Here is a 22621-nt window from a genome sequence, read left to right as displayed (position 1 = left end):
TAAATAAATAAGAAGTAGTTTCTGATTGGTTGCCCATAGCAACATGACCTGTGAAGTGTATTTCACATCTTAGCAAATTTAACCCATTGTATTTGTTGATTGACATGGGTAGACTTTGTTAAGGAATTGTGTGTCTGTGCCCACTATTGTGGCATTTTGTACAAGGGGTACTAATGTATGATGTAACATGTATAAGGGGAACTACAATATGGTGCAATATGAATTATAGTGGTGTAATCTGAATAAGCTTCTGCTACTGTGCAGCATACTTTGAATTGGAGGCAATATTCTGTGTCCACACACTTTCCTTGTAAGAGCACATCCCTTTTTGCGGCTGTTACGTGTATTTATGAATTATTGGTGGGTGCCGAACACCCTAGCACCTTGATGTGTACATAGTTACTGAGGACTTCTGCAATGGAAATTTGGTAGCTTAAAAATAATAGGTACCGTATATGTGTACAGACATGACTTAGACCCGTAGTGCAGATCTGGCATTTTACTGTGTCATTCTGTCTGTTTCATAAAACCGTAGGGAGCAACATTTTAAATTTTAGGAGTGCCAGAATGAGAGAATATTTTGCCCTCCAACCTATAAAAATGTTCTGACGTCCATGATAGTAACCAATGTGCTGTCCCCGTTGCAGCTGCTGAGGTGAGTGCCTCCACTCATATATATATCATACCCCTGGTGCAGCGACGGAGCCCGCACAACAGCCTGCAGAGACCACATCATGCCTGTTGAGTACAGTGGCACTGACAGCCCAAGCTTTCAGCCACCACCAGTGTAGCGCTGCTGATTGTGCATGTAATAATGGCCTGTGTACAGGAGAGGATTCCTTTCTTTAACAGATGTTTCAGGCACTGCAGGGAGTCAGGCACAGTCTATTTAGTGTTCACAACCCGGCGCTGGCTCCACCAAGCCAGAGCCTCACCAACCACTACATGTCACTGGCTCTAATAGAGCTTCTGCTTTAGTCCTGTTTGATAAAACTTGCCCTGTCTGTACCTGCTCATAGTAAGCTTCTGTTTGTCTTGTGTATAAACTGCTGTATTATTGTGTCCTTTATGTAACTGCTCTTATTGAGCTTCTATGTGGAATCGGATATACCTGTGCTTATGTGTCAATAAATCTGCTACTCTGCTACTGGCACTCTTCCCCAGTCTGGTCCATGTACCTATATGTTTGTGTCGCTATTAGCGGCTATTCCACTTCCAGAGCCTGTCTGTCTGCCGCAGTGGTCCTGTACCAGTCGCACATGGAAGTGTGCTAAAGTTATTGTGTGTCTGGTCCTTCCAACTGTGTCCCAGTCTAACTCCAGTCCTTTATTTGCCTTGCCCAGCCTCCTGTAGCAGCTTTGTCCAACTTAAGACCTGGCGTTACCCCAACACCTGGTGGTTACGTTATTTTGTACCATGGAGCAGAACAATTAACACAAATCAATAGTTACATTGCTTTAATCACTTTGGGAAATGATAAGTAAGTAATTTTAATTTATATAGCGCACTTTCTCCAACAGGACTCAAGGCACTTTACAGACATTAAACAACAATGCACATAATACAGAGGATGTTGGTTGTACAGTAACAGACAAATCACAGACAAACGAAAGCCTTGAGCACACAGTAAGCATAATGCAGGATTGGTGCAGCATTTTGGATAATCATTTCCATGGGTTGTGTACTCCACCCTGACAAGGTACCAAGTGCGGCAGCCATTTTAGGCACTCTGCGTAGGATTACCCTGGGTGGAATAGATTACCCATAAAAGAAATTACCCAAAATGGGTGATTTCAATGTATACTCAGGTCCATTTATTTTTCATCCCATCCACAAGTGCACTAAATGAGGCAGTCATGGTGGGCACACTACGAAGGTTACACTGTAAGATGGCCAAGCCATACAAGGAAGACAATGGAAAAAGGGGATTGGTGGTATCTGTGTGCACAATTTTAGCTGTAATGTTATTAGCAGCCCTCTGTTGACCGGAAAAAGAGCAAAAACACCCAATGTTTGGTGTAGCAAATGTAAGAAGAAATGGTCAGCAGAGATGGCGCATATAACAGTGCAGTGGATATGCTATAAATGATCTGGACCCAGTTCAGGGCACTATGATCTCCAGAATAACAATTTTATTTCACATAACAATAAAAACAAGAAAAACGTTTTCATACAAAAGTGCAAATGCAGTTTTATAATGCAATTGAATGCATACAAACATCTGAACGGGGGCAATCAATGTCTTTATCTCACCGTTCTGAGGTGGTGCGGTGGGCTGTGGTGCTATATGATGGTAAGTCCTGGGATAGCAAAGGGTGCGCACCACCGCACAGGCTTGAATAGAGACAAAGGTAGATGGTCACAAAGTCCTCCCGTCAGCGTGATGGCATCCTGATAACATGTTTCGGAAAATATTCCTTCTTCAGATGTGTGAGTTGAGGCCACATGATGTTCCTGAGTTTTGTGGTTTTAATGCAGTCCTTCAGAAGTAATATTGGTTTGTTGTTTACCTTTTGGTTTCCTTTGGTAGAACGCCGGTATAACGCTGCTAATAATTTAAAGCTGACCCTTTATAACTAGACCCTTCTTATACTAGATCCCTAGCGTCCTGAAGGACTGGCGTCCCAAGCTATACTGAATATATCAGCCAAAAGAAACATATGTGCATCCTGATTTAACTGCCCCTCCCAATACACCTCCCCCACCAGCAAAAGGTGCTGATCAGACATAAGAGATGTAAGATCAGTGACACTATCCCACTATTTCTAAGTTCTCGACATAGCACAGATATAAAATCACAATAGCAGCTTTATACAGTTTTAAATCAATAGTCTGCAATAGATTTCTGACATTTGATTAATTACCCAATATGTCAGCAACAAAGGTAATATAAGATTATATTAACTTTCCCACACATTTTACAATGATCATGATGTTGTATACATGAATGGTTTCTAAAGTTTTGTTAATATATTTTGTTTCCAGGATGTTTCAAGGATGGTGAATACCATAAAGTTGGCAGCTCATGGAGGACAGAGAGTTGTATGGATTGTAGCTGCTCTCTAGGTGGAGAAATAAGATGTTGCTCAGCGTAAGATGAATCTTTCCAAATATATATATATTTTTTTATATTGATATTGATTCAAATGCCCCAATTACAACCATGGCTTAAAAATGACCGAATGCAGCATCCAAAAAAACCCCAACAAAATAGAAAAATAATTGTAACACATTGACTCAGATCAAATACAGGATATAAATCTGGGGTAGAGAAAAGGGGGCATGGCGGGTGGTGAGAGATGATCAACATGTTTGAGTGGAACAGCCTAGGTATTAGGTACTGTAGATCACAAATATAAAAGGAGGTTGGTTTATTGGTCAGTAGGTGAAAGGTCAGTGTTTTTCCTTCTCCCTAACTCCTTCTCCCTAACTTAAACTAAAGACACCAAATTTTCTACCATCCTGATAATTTTTCCAGTGTTATCTGCAGCTTTGAGTAATTTTTGTCCATGTTGCTATTAAAAAAAATAGGAAAACAAGTACAAAGTCAGTAAAGCGCTCCCCAAACACAGCATGTGAAGAATACAATAAAAAATACTGTCCCTTTTTAGGAGATTTTCAGCTCTCAAAGCGGCGTATAAATACTGTAAAAAAAAGTATATTGCCAAGGGGAGATACACCACAATTTAGTGCAGATGGTTATGGCAATTGGAGTATTATATAGATTTCAGGAACACTCACAAGCTAGCTGTGTATATAATAGCATTCAGAGATATCCCACTGGCAAAACAGCAATTTCCTCAATGCAGGATGTCATCACATGTAAAAATTAAAAGAGAGTGATGGTGCAGATCAGTTAGACAAAATACCTTTTAATTTCACAATTACACTCACATATAGAAGACAAGATAAAAAGCGTATGTGGTATCCCAAAGGCAAACACTGGAACTGGGTGTCACCGATCCGTCCCTGGAGAGAAAAGATGTTGTTTTCACTGACCCTCCGGAAAGGTCAGACTCCGGAAACAGGGGGAACGTCCAGTCAGTCAGGCTTAGGGTCCACAAAGTCCTGGTAAGCGCCAAACGCGTTTCGGATAAACCTTTCTCAATGGCGTATCCCAGGAAGTCCAGAGGCCGCTATTTATGTGCCTGTTGATTGCTGTCCATAAGCGGCACCTGCCGCTGTTTCATAACCGGCACCTGCCGCTGTTTCATTGTGTAACTTACGTTTCCAAGATGGCGGTGCGTTCCAAATACCCAGAAGTTCCGGGTTTTTGCGTTCCACCGCTTTGGATGTGCTTTATTGTAACGCACATAACAATCTAGGTAGAAAATACAATGTGTAAGTATCCATTCTCTGTAAATACATACATAATAAGGTGCTAGGTGCAGGTTATGATTCTTTTAGCAGCAATTCAGGATCGATTGGTATAAAATATATATTATCTTAAAATATATATTAAAAATATGTATAAAAAATTGAGTTTTAAAAAAATATTATAAATAAGAATTTATCCGAAATAAGGTTTATCCGAAATGCATTTGGCGCTTACCAGGACTTTGTGGACCCTAAGCCTGACTGACTGGACGTTCCCCCTGTTTCCGGAGTCTGACCTTTCCGGAGGGTCAGTGAAATCAACATCTTTTCTCTCCAGGGACGGATCGGTGACACCCAGTTCCAGTGTTTGCCTTTGGGATACCACATACGCTTTTTATCTTGTCTTCTATATGTGAGTGTAATTGTGAAATTAAAAGGTGTTTTGTCTAACTGATCTGCACCATCACTCTCTCTTAATTTTTACATGTGATGACATCCTGCATTGAGGAAATTGCTGTTTTGCCAGTGGGATATCTCTGAATGCTATTATATACACAGCTAGCTTGTGAGTGTTCCTGAAATCTATATAATACTCCAATTGCCATAACCATCTGCACTAAATTGTGGTGTATCTCCCCTTGGCAATATGCTTGCTGGATGGTCTGCATAAAGCCAAGGCTTTTTTTACAGTATTTACACGCCGCTTTGAGAGCTGAAAATCTCCTAAAAAGGGACAGTATTTTTTATTGTATTCTTCACATGGTGTGTTTGGGGAGCGCTTTACTGACTTTGTACTTGTTTTCCTTGACTCTATGTATTTTTGAAGTGGTTGGATGTCACTTTGGGGGTTATTCTAGTTCACTCTTTCTGACACAATCCTTCTTAGATGGACAAAACCATATGCACTGCAGGGGGGCAGATGTAAAATGTGCAGAGAGAATTAGATTTGGGTGAGTTATTTTGTTTATGTGCAGGGTAAATACTGGCTGCTTTATTTTTACACTGCAATATAGATCTCACTTTGGAGTAAAACCCCACCCAAATCTAACTCTCTCTGCACATGTTAAATCTGCCCCACCTGCACTGCACATGGTTATGTCCATCTAAGAAGGATTTTGTCAGAAAGAGTGAACTAGAATAAACCCCTTTATGTACTGAGTCTAAGGGGGATATTCAATCTCCGTCGAGCATCTCCCGTGGGGGAGATGCTCGACGGGCCCTATTCAATGCTGTCTTCCCCGACAGCATTGAACAGGGTTTCCTGGCAGAACGAGCCCAACATCTCTAGCTGTCGGGCTCGTTCTGCCGAGAACAGCCGGGAAGTGACGAGCTGCCGGCTGCAGCTCGTCACTTCCCGGCCGCAACTCGCGGCCATGCCCCCTTCTCGTCCCGCTGCAGGCGGGACATTGAATCCCGCCTGCATGTTCTCGGTCGAGCTGACCGAGAACAGGACTGGGTCACGGCGGGCGAGCAAGCTCGTCTGCCGTGACCCGAAGATTGAATACCCCCCTTAAGCTGCACTCCAATCACTTGTGCGCACTCAATACTATTCTCTTTAATTCTACCATTATTACAAAAAATAGACAACATTTCAATTTCACCTGGAAGGTGTCAAAAACACATGGAACACCGATTCACATGTTTCTTGCCATTTCATCCTAAAAAAAATGAAGAAAAGTGCTGATTTTTCATCTAGGCAATAGTCATTACTAATTGAATCCTATGGAACATGTAAGGAAATAAGGAACCTAACTTTGGGGGTTATTCTGGTTTAGTCCTTCTGTCAAATTCCTTCGTAGATGGACAAAACCATGTGCACTGCAGGTGGGTAGATGCTACTTTTGCAGAGAGAGTTAGATTTGGGTGGGGTTTTAATTCAAAGTGAGATCTATATTGCAGTGTAAATATAAAGCAGTAAGTATTTTCTCTGCACAGAAAATGACTCACCCAAATCTAATTCTCTCTGCACATTTTACATCTGCCCCCCTGCAGTGCACGTGGTTTTGTCCATCTAAGAAGGAATTTGCCAGAAGGAATAAACCAGAATAACCCCCTTTATACTGGAAAAAGTAGATTTTTGGTCACGTCTACCAGATGTGTAAAAACTTAATTTCTATAGCATAAGGGGGAATCAGAAGTATACATTTTGGTCTCTGTCATTTTGAGGTACCATTGATAGTAAAAAAAAAAGAGATGCAAAAGAGAGCAGCGCCTTTTCACTACAATGATTGACACAATTTATATTGAAAGTGAAAAATATATATGTAAAAACAAATAATACAATAATACATACAATATATTAAAAACTGATTGGGAATTGGGTTGCAAATATTGTGACAGGTATGGTAAATGGTAGAAAAATATATCTGATCTCCACAGCGCAAACAAACAACTCTGCCCAGGGTGACACCAAGAAAGCTTCCACCACAAAAAGCTTTAAAGCATATACAGAAATAACAAAGTTTTTGGTGAAACACCCACTGGCGAGATGAAAATGAACTTACACAAAGTAGGTATTGTATAAGACCAGGCGGATGGATAAATAATCTAAAGACTCAAAAGACAAGAGCAACAAAAAAAGACCATAGTGTGGTAATGTCATACAATTTCTGGATGATTTTGAATTAAGTAGCACACTCACAAAAGTGGGTCATATATGCGCATATCACCAGTCTTTGGGCCACATCTGAATTGTGTTCTCCTCCTCAGGTTTTTTACCTATAGGACTAACGGAAGAACTCGATAGTGCAATACTGTTTGTTATGAAAGAATAACAAAGTTTAATGGTGCACTCACATAAGATAAAACAAATAAAAACATATCACCCAATCCTGGGTAGAACGGTGTCCGGCCGGTCCAGCCACAAATGTACAAATGGTTCCCCACAGAGATGATGCGGCTCCCACAGGTCCGGTCCGTTCGGTGATGACAATAAGCTTGAGCGCGCTTTCGGGCTAATGGAGCCCTTCCTCAGAAGCGTGTTGTCATCATCGACCGGGGCGGCTCTTTTATCCCCGTACATGATTTAGAAATCCCCAACAGCTGTTCTTTCCGGCTACGTCTTCCGGATATGACGTATCGCAATGTCCGTGAAGGCCGGAAGTGGTCTTATTCATTCTGCCGCTTGTGCGTTATACATCTACTTCCTTATTTGCGTTCCAAAACTCCGTGCATACTTTTTCCTGTATCTTGAGCCGCACGGCCATGTTTGGGAGAATGTCCATAATTTCAAATGTTCATAATACCCAAAAAAAGCGATAAGGAATAGAAAAACAGCGTATCAGGTTTATAAATATAGAAAATTCTTTATATAAAAAAATAATTAATTAATTATACAGAAATTCATATAAATTTTAAGAGATTAAAAGGTTAAAAAGCACTATCCATTTAAAATTTAAAGTGACAATGTGCAGTATAAGGAAAAATCAAAGAAACCATTTAAGTTCGAAGTCACCATTCAGGCCTGTTGGGACCAAAGTCTTAAGTTTGTATATCCATTGCATTTCTGCCTTAGCAAGGCGAACTTCGACATCATTGCAACGCCAATTGGGGTTTATCTGTTGGATACCCAAAATGTTCTAATTTGACAAGGGTCTGAATGGTGACTTTTCTTAAAATGAGCTGGTAGTGTATGACTGTCTAAACCTTTTTTTATATTATAGACATGTTCGGCTAATCTGGTCTTTAGACTTCTAGTGGTTTTTCCCACATACACCAGACCACACTTGCATTCGATAGCATACACTACATTTCTCGTATTGCATGTTAGGAAGTCTTTTATAGGATATTTAATTCCTTTTACTTGGAATTCCTTAATTTTGCTTGTGCCTTTAGTTGACCTGCACATTTGGCATAAGCCACAACGGTGAAAGCCTTGGCTACGAATGCTACTCCTTTTAGGAACATCCAGGGCACTTCTGACCACAGTATCTTTGATGGTTCTTGAACGTCTATATATGAAACGAGGGGCAGGGGGGAGTTGTGGACCTATAATGGGGTCCTTTAACAGAATTTTCCATTTTTTTCTAAAAACATTTTCCACCTCCCTGTATTGACAATGGTATTGGCTAATGAACGACCATTGTGTTCCCTCATCAGTGGTCCTGGATTTTTTGTCCTGATATATCAGGGATTCTCTAGTTGTGTTATCAACCCTTTCTTTTGCTTTTTCAATTAGGTTTTGTGGATAACCCTTTTCCAGGAATCGTGTTCCCATTTCAAGGGATTGTTCCTGATAAACGTTTTGTTCCGTACAGTTCCTCCTGACCCTGAGGAACTGTCCATATCGGATTCCATCGAGCCAGTTCCCATGGTGTTGGCTTGTTTTATCAATGAAGCTATTTGAATCAGTAGCTTTTCGAAAAACTTTAGTATTTAGAGTCCCCTCTTTGATGTATAGACATAAATCAAGAAAATGGAGTTCCTCTTTACTTTTTGAAAAAGTTAATTTTATATTCCTGTCATTTAAATTTAGTGAATTACAGAAAGACTCCAACTTTTCAGGGCCCTTGTTCCAAATAAACAAAACGTCGTCAATGTAACGATGCCAGAGCACCAGGCCCGCCCACAGCTCCCCCCCATGCCATATGGTTTGTGACTCCCAATATGACATGAAGAGGTTGGCATAGCTGAGTGCGAACCTGGTGCCCATAGCTGTACCGACCTTTTGTACGTAATAGTGGCCGTTAAAAAAGAAATAATTATTCCGAAGAATAAACCTAATTCCCCCTATAATAAATTCCTTTAGGTCCTCTGAATAGTCAGACCAAATATGCGTTCCACCTCTATTTCCACCTTTGATACTATTGTGCAGGCTTTCAACAGTGTCTTCAGTTAGTGGTCTGCCGGAAGTAAATGGGCGGAAGTGACATGACAGAAAGGGAGAGTATCAAAATCTCCTCCACTGGCGCCGAACAATACGTCCCTAAAAGTCAAGGGGCGATCCTCTTCTCCAAAACTAGGGAAGGCTGTTTCATAAAATACCGTACGCCCCTTATGGGGTGAGGGGGTTCCTCTTCTCCGAATCTAGAAAGCTCAAAAACAGGTCCCAAGGGTAGCTGTCACACTGATGGAAGTAGTTGTAAATCCCTGCGTCCCTTAAAGCCTCAGTAGGTGATCGTGGTGACCCAAAATGAGAAATGATTGGGGGTATAGTGTAAAACCATTTATTGAACATACAGATATAAACAAATAAAAAGGCAAGTGGAACCACTTGGCATAGTACCGTTTATGGTGGAGAACCGAGATATTATCAAAGTTCTCAAACAGATTTGAAGCTGAGCGGGATTGATCCCGGGAAAAACCAAAAGTCCACGCTCCCTCCAGGTGCCGGTATACAATGCCAAAGGGTCCAAAGTCCTCTCAGGAATGGTCCAAAACACTCCTCAGAAAGGTAGAGTATCAAAATCTCCTCCACTGGCGCCGAACAATACGTCCCTAAAAGTCAAGGGGCGATCCTCTTCTCCAAAACTAGGGAAGGCTGTTTCATAAAATACCGTATGCCCCTTATGGGGTGAGGGGGTTCCTCTTCTCCAAATCTAGAAAGCTCAAAAACAGTTCCCAAGGGTAGCTGTCACACTGATGAAAGTAGTTGTAAATCCCTGCGTCCCTTAAAGCCTCAGTAGGTGATCGTGGTGACCCAAAATGAGAAATGATTGGGGGTATAGTGTAAAACCTTTTATTGAACATACAGATATAAACAAATAAAAAGGCAAGTGGAACCACTTGGCCTAGTACCGTTTATGGTGGAGAACCGAGATATTATCAAAGTTCTCAAACAGACTTGAAGCTGAGCGGGATTGATCCCGGGAAAAACCAAAAGTCCACGCTCCCTCCAACTGCCGGTATACAATGCCAAAGGGTCCAAAGTCCTCTCAGGAATGGTCCAAAACACTGAAGTGACATGACGGCTTCATAACCGCCGGGGATAGCGTTATCTTTGACACTCGATTGTTTGAGTAGTTCTCCCGCTGGACATGATTTAGCGGAAGTGACGTTACGGACCTATGTGTGCAAAGGAAGGTATTCCCCCTCAGATTGCGCACGTACGTCCGGTTCCACAGATATTGTGGGAACCCTTTGAGCCGGCGGGGATGACATTTGTGGGGGACAGATCATCAGTTAAAGATTCCCATACTATAAGGGAACAGCGGTGTACAATATAGGTTCCTACTTAGGCTAATGAACATAAGATTATGCAAGGACATGTATATCAGATCTATTAATGGCTGCACTAAATCTAAATATACATTCAATATTATTTCATTTATTATAGAGAACATACAAACAGGAAAAGAGGAGAATATAATAATTTTCCTATTCAGTATATGGAATAAGTGTCTATCTAAAACGGGGCCCTCTGATGGTCAAAAATTATTATAATTATCAGTAAGTTGTAATGTGTACTGATCTGTGTCGCTCTGTATTTGTACTGTATTTTTGTTATTTATTCAATGTTATGCCAAGTTTTGTCTCCCTGTATTGTTCCTTTGTACGGCGCTGCGAAACACTTGTAGCGCCTTATAAATAAAATTATAATAATAATAATAATAGCAGAGAAATAAGTATAATATATGTGATACATGTTAACATGATAGATATTGGGACTGAATAAATAAATAAAAATACACACTAGGAAAAAATAATAATCATAATAATTAGGCATTGATATTAAATTAAATGAGTCCTACAGTATGTAGAATTATCATATTCTCCCATATATAACACTAAGGAATAATTCATAGGATCTTCTCGAGGGACTATTGAGGCTAAACAGGATGTATATGTTTCAAAGTACTATATTAAGTTCCATAGCCTCATTAAGACCTTTGGGGAATAAACAATCAAATTTAAAGGTCCAATATATTTCCTGTTTGCACAGGGTCTGGAATCTATCTCCACCTCGTTTTGTGGGAGGTATTGATTCTAGACCAGTCAGTTGTAAGTGTTTGGGATCGCTATTATGGTGCTCCGCGAAGTGTCTTGAAGCACTGTGCAGTTGGAAGCCTTTTAGAACATTTCTTCTGTGTTCTAAGAACCGTGTTCTTAGTGGTCTGGTTGTTCTACCCACGTATCTAAGATTGCAACTGCAAGAGAGCATATATATTACATATGTGGTATCACAATTTATGAACCCACGAACCATGACAGATTCATTCTCCATTTGGATAGTAGTAAGTCTGTTAGAGATATAACTACAGGTAAGACATTTATTGGTACTTATGTATTATCTGGGCTCCCATGTTAAATGCACCCCATTTTTTCATACCCCTACTATCCAACTACGCATGGAGTTGATTTTATATAGTGTGGCGAGCGCAGTGAGCCACCGTGCCCGAAGCGTGGCGAGCGCAGCGAGCCTCGCGAGGGGACGCGGTCTCATAAGAAAAAACGGGAGCCCAGATATTACATAAGTACCCATTTATTTTTACCACATTTGAAACAGCCCTCTGGTTTCTTAGAGAGCCATCCCACTGTGGTTTCAGAGGTAGATCCGACATTGGGACCAGCTTTCAAAAAGCTGGGGCCAACAAATTCTTTAACGATTTATTTTTGCGGAAGATGAACGGTGGTTCCGTAGGTAATAAGTCTTTGAGTACTTTATCCTGTTGTAAAATACAATAATTTTTTCTAATAATTTTTTGTATATCCCGTTATTGGCTGTTGAATGTGGAAATAAAAGCTAGCTGTGGTGTTTCAATATTGTGTCCTTTATTACTATTAGTATTTCTGTTTTTATTTGTAGTATTAGTGCACAAGAGAGTTTCTCTGTCCAATTCACGTGTGATGTTAAGAGCTTCGTTAATGAGTCCCTCTGGGTATCCACAGCTTTGAAAGGCCCCTATCATTTCTTCAGCCTGTGAGTCAAATAAGTCCTGGCTGGAGCAGTGCCGCCTAAGATGGAGAAGTTGACCCTTCGGGATATTTTTGATCCACGTAGGGTGATGGGCACTGTCAAAGTTGAGGTATGAATTGGTATTAACCAATATTCGATAGTTAGAGGTTTGAATCTTGCCATCAATAACTTCCACTGTGATATCTAGAAAATTAATAGTGTGCGTGTGAGATGTGGAAGTGAAGGTTAAATGATAAGAATTAGAATTAAGGTGAGAAACAAAAGAGTGTATAGAAGTGATGTCCCCATCCCAAATAATAAACAAATCATCAATGTAACGGCCATAGAGGACCAGATTCACGCCGTATGGGGATCCCCAAATTAATTGATCTTCTACCTCACCCATATAAAGGTTGGCATAACTCGGCGCGAATCTGGTCCCCATGGCCGTACCCATCACCTGTAAATAAAAAGTGTCCAAAAATAGAAAGTAATTGTGCTTTAAAATGAAAGTGATAGAATCCGTGAGGAATTGACGCATTTCCACAGGATGATCACCATCAGATATTAATCTTTTTTGGATACTCTGGATGCCCAACTCATGCGGAATATTTGAGTATAAGCTTTACACGTCCAGAGTAAGAAATGAATAAGACTCCTTCCATTCAATATTCTTTAGTAAATTGAGGAAGTGCGTAGTGTCTTTAATGTGGGAACTTAAAGCGGAAACACGTGGTTGTAAATAAAAATCAACAAATTGTGAAAGATTAGAAGTGAGGGAGTGGACACCAGAAATAATAGGACGACCCAGCGGGGAAGTGAGATCCTTGTGAATTTTAGGGAGGTGATAATAAATAGGTGCCGTGGGGTGAGGGTTAAACAAAAATTTTAATTCTTCCTTAGTGATGACAAGATTATTAACGGCTTGGTCCAAAAGCAATCTGAGTTCAGCAGTATACTTCTGAGTGGGATTAGAAGCTAAAACAGTATAAAACTTGTTATTAGACAGTTGGCGAAGGGCTTAATTTACATAATCAGTTCTGTCCTGAATAACGAGACCCCTGCCATTATCTGCCTCTTTAAAGATGATTGTTTCATCTTTTATAAGTTTTTTCAAAACAATTTGTTCCCACTTATTCAAATTGCTGTTGGACTTTGTCTTGGAAAGTTTGTTAGAAGAACACAGATTTTTGAAATCGTCCAGAGTTGTCTTGTAGACGACTCTACAGTAGTTCCCTTTGCTTTAATTGGATAAAAATCGGATCGCAATTTGAGCTTAGTTTTATCAATGTCAAAGATCTTTTTAGGACTACTGTTATTTTCTTCCCATAACTTTGCCAGAATATCTAGGGAAGTCTGGTCCCCTGTATCTAGAAGGATGGGGGTGGCTGATTCGGTGGGATTTAGTAATTTCTGGTTAGCAAAATATTTCTGTCTACACAATGTTCGAATATAGCGATTAAGTTCCACATATAAATTATAAATGCTGGCTTCAGAGGAGGGTGAAAATTTAAGTTCCTTTTTGAGCAATCGGAGTTCAACGTTATTCAATTTTTTGGAGGAAATATTAAAAATATTGGTTGGTGGAATAAGGTTGCGGCCCTGAGTTAATCTCTTGCGTTGAATCTTTTTACCCCCCCCTGTTTCCTCGGCGCTTAAATGGCGACCTCTTTTTGGGGTTCCCTCCCTCGGATATCTGTCTAGGTCCCTCGATATGCGAGGTCCTAAAAAAGAATCGGTATTGAGGTCTTTCCTAGATCTTTGTTCCTTGGGTCTTGCCCCTGAATGGTGGTAAATTGCGTCGCCCTGACTATAAGGTTTGGTATTTGAGGTTCTTGTATACCTATTCGGTATAATCTCATCTGATCTAAGGTCAACTATTTTTTCCGTCTGTTTTCTATTGTCAAATGTTCTATTTTTATACAGTAGCTATGATTCTTATTTCTATTTTTAAGACGATAGGATTGTACACTGTCAGTTTGGTAATCGGTCAAATCCCTATGGAATTTTTTACATTTGTTATCGATGATCTCTTGTTCAAATTTCATTAATCTGTCCATGACCTTGCTATTTCTTTCTTTGCACTCCTTCAGTTGGTTATGGGGTTCCAGTTTTAATTTAAGGGTCTCTATTTCTCTCTCTAATTCCTTTGCTCTTTTAATCCTATATTCAATAACTAATTCCATCAGCGTAAAATAACATTTATGAAGGATATTATCCCACTTCTCTTGATAGTCTGCATCGTTTTGGAAGATGGAGGGCTTATGGAGTCAGAGACCGCGTGGTAGCATTTTTTTATCGATGTATTTTTGCAAATTTGTACTGTCCAACCACTGTTTGGTCTTTTCCTTCAATAAGTCCTCCAGTTCCTCAAAATTCTCTTTTAATACATCATCATTCTTATCTATTTTTCCTTCAGGGTGCTGGTCCCATCTGGAAATATATGTTTGTCTACTGTTTAACCGTTCATTGTAGTTAGAAAAACAGCTCATCTCGGCCGACCAGTGGACTTAAAGAAACAAAAAAAACACAAGGTCTAGTCCCGTTAGAGACAAAGATCCTATGAATTATTCCTTAGTGTTACATATGGGAGAATATGATAATTAGTTCTACATAGGACTCATTTAATTTAATATCAATACCAAATTATTATGATTATTATTTTTTCCTAGTGTGTATTTTTATTTATTTATTCAGTCCCAATATCTATCATGTTAACATGTATCACATGCATTATACTTATTTCTCTGCCATAATAACTTTTGCCCATCAGAGTGCGCCGTTTCTGATAGACACTTATTCCATATACTGAATAGGAAAATTATTATATTCTCCTCTATACCTGTTTGTATGTTCTCTATAATAAATGAAATAATATTGAATGTATATTTAGATTTAGTGCAGCCATTTATAGATCTGATATACATGTCTTTGCATAATCTTATGTTCATTAGCCCAAGTAGGAACCTATATTGTACACCGCTGTTCCCTTATAGTATGGGAATCTTTAACTGATGACCTGTCCCCCACAAATGTCATCCCTGCCGGCTCAAAGGGTTCCCACAATATCTGTGGAACTGGACCTAAGTGCGCAATCTTAGGGGGTATACCTTCCTTTGCACACATAGGTCCGTAACATCACTTCCGCTAAATCATGTCCAGCGGGAGAACTACTCAAACAGTCGAGTATCAAAGATAACGCTATCCCCGGCGGTTATGAAGCCGTCACGTCACTTCCGCCCATTTACTTCCGGCGGACCACTAACTGAAGACACTGTTGTAAGCCCGCACAATAGTATCAAAGGCAGAAATAGAGGTGGAACGCATTTGCGTTCCACCGGAGTTGATAGCACACATCGAGTGGAACTTCCCACGCAAGCATCCACAATTACTACTGGTAAAAATACCTTCTTTCTAATATACTTATATATGAATTGGTCAGCCTATTCCTTCTGCCATATATGTTGTATATCTTATACAGATGGGGCCGGGCTCTTCTTTGCTGGCGAATCGCCAGAATGTCACCGCTGGCGATCCGCCAGCAGCCTGGCTCACCATCTGACTGAGACGCGCGTGCGTCTCATGCGCACGTGCGTCTCAGTGTCCATGCGCTGGGGGGGACGGAAACCTGTCCGTCTCCGCTTCAGGGAGACGGACAGGTTTAGGGGGGTGCAGGGAGGCGGTGGGGACCCCGGGTGACCCCGGGTGACCGCCAACATGCCGGCGGTCACCTGGGGGAAGCCGTCAGAAGGGGACGTGCGCGCATCTCGTGCGCGCGTGCCCCCTTTCGCAAAAACAGATGGCGCGTGGCGGTGGATTGCGTCGCCATTGCTATCCCTTGCAAAGAAGAGCCCGGATCCATCTGTGCATTAGTATAAAACCTCCGGCCGATCATGTGACTGTGATTGATCATTTTATCCTAACCTGGAAGTAAATAGATTGCTTATACAACTTTTGTACTATATTTTTCTCTTTTTCCTTCCTATAAACTGCAAATTAATTTTATGCTAATTATAGTTATCATATGTTTGTCTCCTAACCGTTTTAATTATGCTGTTTTTTACAAATACAGTGTTGCTTGTTTGGGTACTTGTTTCCTAGCACGGCGCCCGCAATTTTGATTGCATTGATCGCGGCAGAAAAAATCGCGTCGATCGCATCGCATGCAACCAAATCACATGCGATGCGATCTACGCAATCGACACGATTTTTACATTGGAATCAATGTAAAATGGTCCCTGAGACCCAATTTTACATTGACTCCAATGTAAAAAGCCCCAAAACCCCCAATTTTAATTGCACCCCCCCCCCATGGTTGAAATGCCCCCCATTGTTAACGCCACCCCACTATTGACGCCAACCCGAAGCGTGGCAAGTGCAGCGAGCCCGCGAGGGGCGGCGGTACGCGTCCTCTGACCTTTTCATACCCCCACTATCCACGTCGGCGTGGAGTTGATTTTATAAAGCCCGAAGCGTGGCGAGTGGACGCGCATAACTTTACAGGTATAAGCGTCCGCTCGCCATGAAACGCGTCAGTTGTTTCTCACTCCTGGACAGGATTACTTGCTTCATTTAGACTACCCTACCGTTTGGGTACTTTTACCATTGCCTCCAGTGTGGGTATATACTGCGACCTTGTGGTGCTTCCTGATTTACCCCCCACCAATTGGATACCCCCTGATTATTTCCCATCCACACCATTGGGATACCCCCACCTGGATCACCCACCTTCATTGCATGTCCCATTGTGCATCCTCCAGCGGCCTGAGGGGGGCACCGTACCACCCTGGTAATATTTCCATCCATTTACCATACCAGTCACATTATTTGCAACCCAATCCCCAGGAGTGAGCAATTCAATCAGTTTTTAATATATTGTATTTATTATTGTATTATTTGATTTTACATAAATATTTTTCACTTTCAATATAAATTGTGTCAATCATTGTAGTGAAAAGGCGCTGCTCTCTTTTGCATCTGTTTTTTTCCTATGGTAGAACTATTAGGGATGGACTACCCCTAAACAGAGCAGCTGCCTTTCTTTGAAGATCAGCTCATACTCCCAGGCGCCCTTGTCTTTGTCTCTAACGGGACTAGACCTTCTGTTACCATTGATAGTAAACCTTATAAGAATGGATGGACTACCCCTAAACAGAGCAGCTGCCTTTCTTTGAAGATCAGCTCATACTCCCAGGCGCCCTTGTCTTTGTCTCTAACGGGACTAGACCTTCTGTTACCATTGATAGTAAACCTTATAAGAATTTTCTTTAATCAATGTGTAGATTTAGCTACAGTAGACCCAACTGCATTTCTGACAACTTTTAGTACTCTTCATCTAGTTGAAGACCCAATTGCTTCTTTCGCTGACTCTCATGTCTGTTCCCAGATTTGAGAGTGCTACTTAGGAGAATAGAGTGTTTTCATTACTTTATGGATGTTTTCATTCATTTTTGGACTCTGTGTAGTACATGCTATGAACAAGGTAACCCTTATAAAGAAATAAATAACTATTTAACCCTTTGAATGCCAAGTGAATTTGTCAAAATAGGTGTAAAAAATTGGCAAGCAAACCTTTTTATTCATCATAATGACCTGTAATGTTTACCTTATATTGGAAATATAATCGCTTTTTCACAACATTTTTTATTTGAATTTATATAACAAATGTGAGTGATGCTGGCATTTTTAGCAGATATTCTGAAAATCTCTCACAGACATGTTGGCACTCAAGGGGTTAATAGGCTTTAACCTTTTGTATCTAAAGGTCCAGTATAATGCAATAGCATCAAGCATGAATGAACATTCTAAAGATTACCTTTTTAATACAAATATCATAAATTCCAATATTCATACCTGAAAACACATTATACAGTAGATCACACTCCTGCTCTATACATGCCTTAACCATTACTCAATAAAGCACACTGCCAATTCCACTTGTGAACCCACATGTAAATAACCTCTTCCCCTATTCGCAAAGGAAATTTAAAATAAGAACATCCAGTATTAGAGATATGAACGTTGAATACTGAAAAGCTGAGATGGGCATGTTGGTGTAAATGTAATAGGGTCTGGGATTTCATCAGAGAATGTCCATCTTTTTAAAGTGGCAATACCTGTTTGGTTTTTGGTTTTGCCTTGTAATTGATTGCCACTATACGCCCATTCTTGGATGAAATCCTGGACCTCCGGCAATTTAGAGGCGGCATTCCACAATGCAACCTATTAGCCTACCTAGGGCCCAGCAGGTCCCAAGGGATAAAGAGATACTGGCCATTCAAAAGGTTCCCAGAAGAGCATTGCGTGACTACCACATGATGTCATGACATCACATGGATCTGTCCACACTCCCAAAGTCCCTTTGATGTAATTTGATAAGATAAAAAAACTTTTGGACACACAAAATGGTTTCATCCATTGTATGTGGGGAGTCAGTTTACTTTAAATGTGACACAGGTATTAAGCCTACTTCCAAAAGACCTAGAGCCTTATTCAGATTTGTACCCAATGCCGATGTTCTTGTTAGACTGTGCACATGCCAATGGGCTTTATTAATGCTGCCTGCAATCAGAAAAAAAAACTATAGATTTTTTGAGGAAGGTCCCAAACCGGTATCTTGCCTAGGGCCTCATGTCAGACACTATTACATTTACCCCTCTGAATTTAGTAATTGTATTTTTTCCTCTTTTAACAGAGGTTTCTTGGAACATACACGTACTACTTTTGCCCTATATGCCTACATACTGTATGTCCACACTTATTTGGATGTTTATGCTATTGGTGTACTGACAAGCACCTGATCACATAACACATTTAATTGTGGAGGTAAAATGGTACAGTATTTCACCTTTGTGACATTTGCAGTAATGGAACAGAGGAAGAATGTATGTACTGTATACTTAAAGTCCCTACAGGAATAACATTTTATGTTTCTCTAATTTTATTGGTTTATTTATTTTATTTAGTTATCTTACACCAAAAAACTATGACAAGATGAAGTGTAAGTTCGCCTTTAACAAAACGACCTGTCAATATGATCTGATACCCAGTAAGGACCCAAGAAAGAAGTGTGAACATTATGAAATGGTGGGATAAACATATTGTCTACAAAAGACACCTCCAGACTAATCTAACTTGTGAAGACACCAGATGTGGTTTATCTTGTACCAAATTGTCTACAATATAAACAATATAAATAAAAAACAGTATTTGCAAGCATTAAAAACTGTCATAAAGTCTCATTCTTATAAATAGCTCCATTAACTGTAAGAAGTTACATGTGATTATTTAACCGCTGAACAGTTTCTACTAGGGATGAGGGAATAGACACCCCTAATTGTCCTCTTAATATGGATCTCTGTTCCTATATTGGACTTATATCATGGAACAGACGATTAATTGAAATGGGCTAGGACGGTTTCGTATACCACTCATGATTCATGGGATAAGTCCTGCATCCTTGATATTGCAGAATGATGATATCCTATGGAGTGGTGACAGTTGCTAGTAGTCCTTTGCTGGTAATTGCTGACCCACGGTATATTCTGCACAAGTCCTGGTTCTGGTTCAGGTTTGTAATCCACAATGGGTGGTGAAAGAGGATGGGGTGTCTGGTGCCTGATGTGTTTCGCTGAGGGGTCCCCAGACACCTTTTTCAAAGGTGTCTTTCCCTTAGTCAGATCACTGTATTTATACTTACAGCCAAATATGTCCGCTGATTGCTACAGCTGTTCATTATTAGCATCATATTTGTGTGAATATACATGACTTTCCTTTAAAAACAAAGCAGTTGATAAAACGTTTTATACTCATAATTGGATTCGTTCCTGGTATTGTTTTTGTCCTATCTACATGCTGACTTGGTGCAATTCTCCTTTCGACATTTAAAAAATCCAGATATTGGTGTCAACCGTGTATTGTTGTTTTTGTTTAGAAACTGGTTTAAAAAAAAAACTTGGAGACAAGATATTTGCTTATCTTTGATTTACAGCGTTACATCCAGGAAGTTCATCAGTGTGCAGTGATAGGAAGAAGTAAATTTGAAAATAAACGTATTACAGGTTGAGTATTCCGTATCCGAGTATCCGTTATCCGAATTATTCCGAAAACCATACATTCCAGAAAGTGAATAAAAAATATTTTTTTTTGCTAAAAACTCACTGGGGACATTTGTAACAGCACTACTGGTGACATGATATGTAACTGGCACTATATATGTGCAAGAAAATGATTGCTTGGCATTCAAATTCAATATCTGAGATAGTACACAAATTTTGTTTCATGTTTTGAAACCTTGTTTTTTTAACAAATAAAATATATTTGTGTGTATTTTATGTGGTAATAAAATATATTTGTGTGTATTTTATGTGTTTATACAGCATACATGCAAGATACTTCAAAATACATAATTGAAATATTGAAATATTCCGAAATACGGAATAATCCGTTATCCAAAATTCTCCTGGTCCCGAGCATTTTGGATACGGGATACTCAACCTGTATTATTAAGTGATGTGACAAATGTGGTGGCAGATAATTCATCCCTATCCCAAAAAAATAAAATAATCATCGATGTAACGGCCATAGAGGACCAGGCGCACCCCCAGTCCACTTCCCAGCACATGTTGGTCATCAAATTGATGCATGTATTGGTTAGCGTAACTTGGGGCAAACCTGGTCCCTATCCACTGCAAATGAGCTGTTGTTAATAAATGCTTATATTTTTAATTACAAATTGTGTGAAAATGTATCTTTACTCAAAAGCGCAGTTTTTTTCTTTGTACTGTACCTATAAGGGACTGACTATCCCTGTAACCAAAACTGCTGATGTTTGAAGGGAAGCCCTAAGCAGCGCCGGAGATCTACACATAAATCATCCACTTTCCAGAGGTGTAGCTAAGTTGCCATATCAGTACTGGGGTGCTGCTACAGTAAGTGTGCTGTATCAGTCCAGGGGTGCTGCTAAGTGTACAGAATTAGTCCAGGTGGGCTGCAAAATGTGTAGTATCAGTCCAGTGTTTGTGTCGCACACTTCTGTCACTTAGCTTAGTCATCCAACTACCTTGGTGCAAACCTTTGGCCTAAAAACAATATTGTAAACAATATTGTGAGGTGTTCAGAATAGACTGGAGGTGAGTTGAAATTAATGATATTGAGATTAATAATACTGTAGGAGCCACAAAATTATGTGTTTTACAGTAGAAGTTGGCATGTCGCTGTCATCTTATGCTTGTTAACAATTTCAGTGTCAATAAGCGAGCTGTATTCCATTTATAATATATTGGTCCTGAATCTGAGACAGATGTACCCATGGTCATAGCCACCCCCCTACTAACTCATGCTAATGTAAGAACCCACTTTTCTGATTACATCCATAGTCATGGCTGTGCTGGAGATATGGCACTTTTGACAATTGATGGGCTGTTGGGCCAGTTCAGATACCAAACTGTGGTTGGCATATAGATAGATTGGGAGGAAAGGCCAGCTCCCGCTGACACGCCCACACTTCTGTGCATTAGCATGGTCGCTACCCAGTGGCCACCTACAAATGTCCATTTCCCAGAAAGGGTGGCCCAATCAATCCATTTCATACATATGCAAATGACCTACAGTATTCTTCACATGTGCCTTCACTGATTTCTTTTGATGGCTTTGGTACAGTTTGCTCAAATCCACGAGATGCATCCATAAACCCTCTTGCTTCTGGCTCTGCGTCAGGCACAATACATCAAAGACCAACTTATACGGTTACAAAAGCTAAAAAGACTGAAAACAAAGTTGTTTTATTCCAGTTTATACTATATGAACATTGGGGATAAGAAAGGGGATAAGGAGAGGAGGAGGGGGATTACCCTGGAACCCAGGTTTACCTAGCTTGTTTGTGGAGGAGATACATCAAACCTTCAAGTGTAGAAATAAACCATAACAACCAATCAATCAAATTTTCTCATTTATCTAGCACAGTGTATAAAATGACAGTTAGAAATTGAGTCATGATACATCTCTTCTGGGACAGAAAGGGAAGATAATGGGGGAATGGAAAGAGGAAAGAGGAGCAATTCTCCCAAGCTTTGTGGAAGTATGTGACAATGTCATTAACCCCTTCCTGACACAGCCAGTTTTTGCGTTCCTGACAGAGCCATTTTTTTCAAATCTGACATGTTTCACTTAAGTGGGGATAACTTTTTTTTGCTTTTACTTATCCCAGTGATTTTGAGATTGTTTTCTCGTGACACATTGTACTTCAAGTTAGTGGTAAATTTGGGTCGATACAGTCTGTGTTTTTTTGTGAAAAAAACCAAAATGTCGTGAAAAAATGGAAAATTTTGCAATTTGCAAAATGTCACATTTTCTGCTTGTGAGACAAATAAACATACCACTCAAAATAGTTAATAACTAACAAAGACCATATGTCTACTTTATGTTGCAATCATTATTTCAACCTCCTTTTCATTTTTTTGGACACTAGGA

General features: G+C 40.1%; 1 protein-coding gene across 2 annotated transcripts in view; it reads left to right on the top strand.

The window, feature by feature from the left end:
- LOC146008976 (beta-microseminoprotein-like) overlaps positions 1-19376 on the top strand; it is a 34824-nt gene extending 15448 nt beyond the window's left edge. For both annotated transcript variants that reach the window (XM_083148860.1, XM_083148859.1), the window contains 2 exons: positions 2986-3091; positions 19117-19376. In XM_083148860.1, the coding sequence (XP_083004986.1) occupies positions 2986-3091; positions 19117-19246 (236 nt within the window). In that variant the 3' untranslated portion in view covers positions 19247-19376. The remainder of the gene's footprint in view (positions 1-2985; positions 3092-19116) is intronic.
- The last annotated feature ends 3245 nt before the right edge of the window (positions 19377-22621 follow it).

The sequence above is a fragment of the Crinia signifera genome, chromosome 6 (assembly GCF_055691185.1).
Source record: "Crinia signifera chromosome 6, ASM5569118v1, whole genome shotgun sequence".
Classification (NCBI taxonomy): Eukaryota; Metazoa; Chordata; class Amphibia; order Anura; family Myobatrachidae; genus Crinia; species Crinia signifera.
This window is presented reverse-complemented; position numbering and strand designations above follow the sequence as displayed.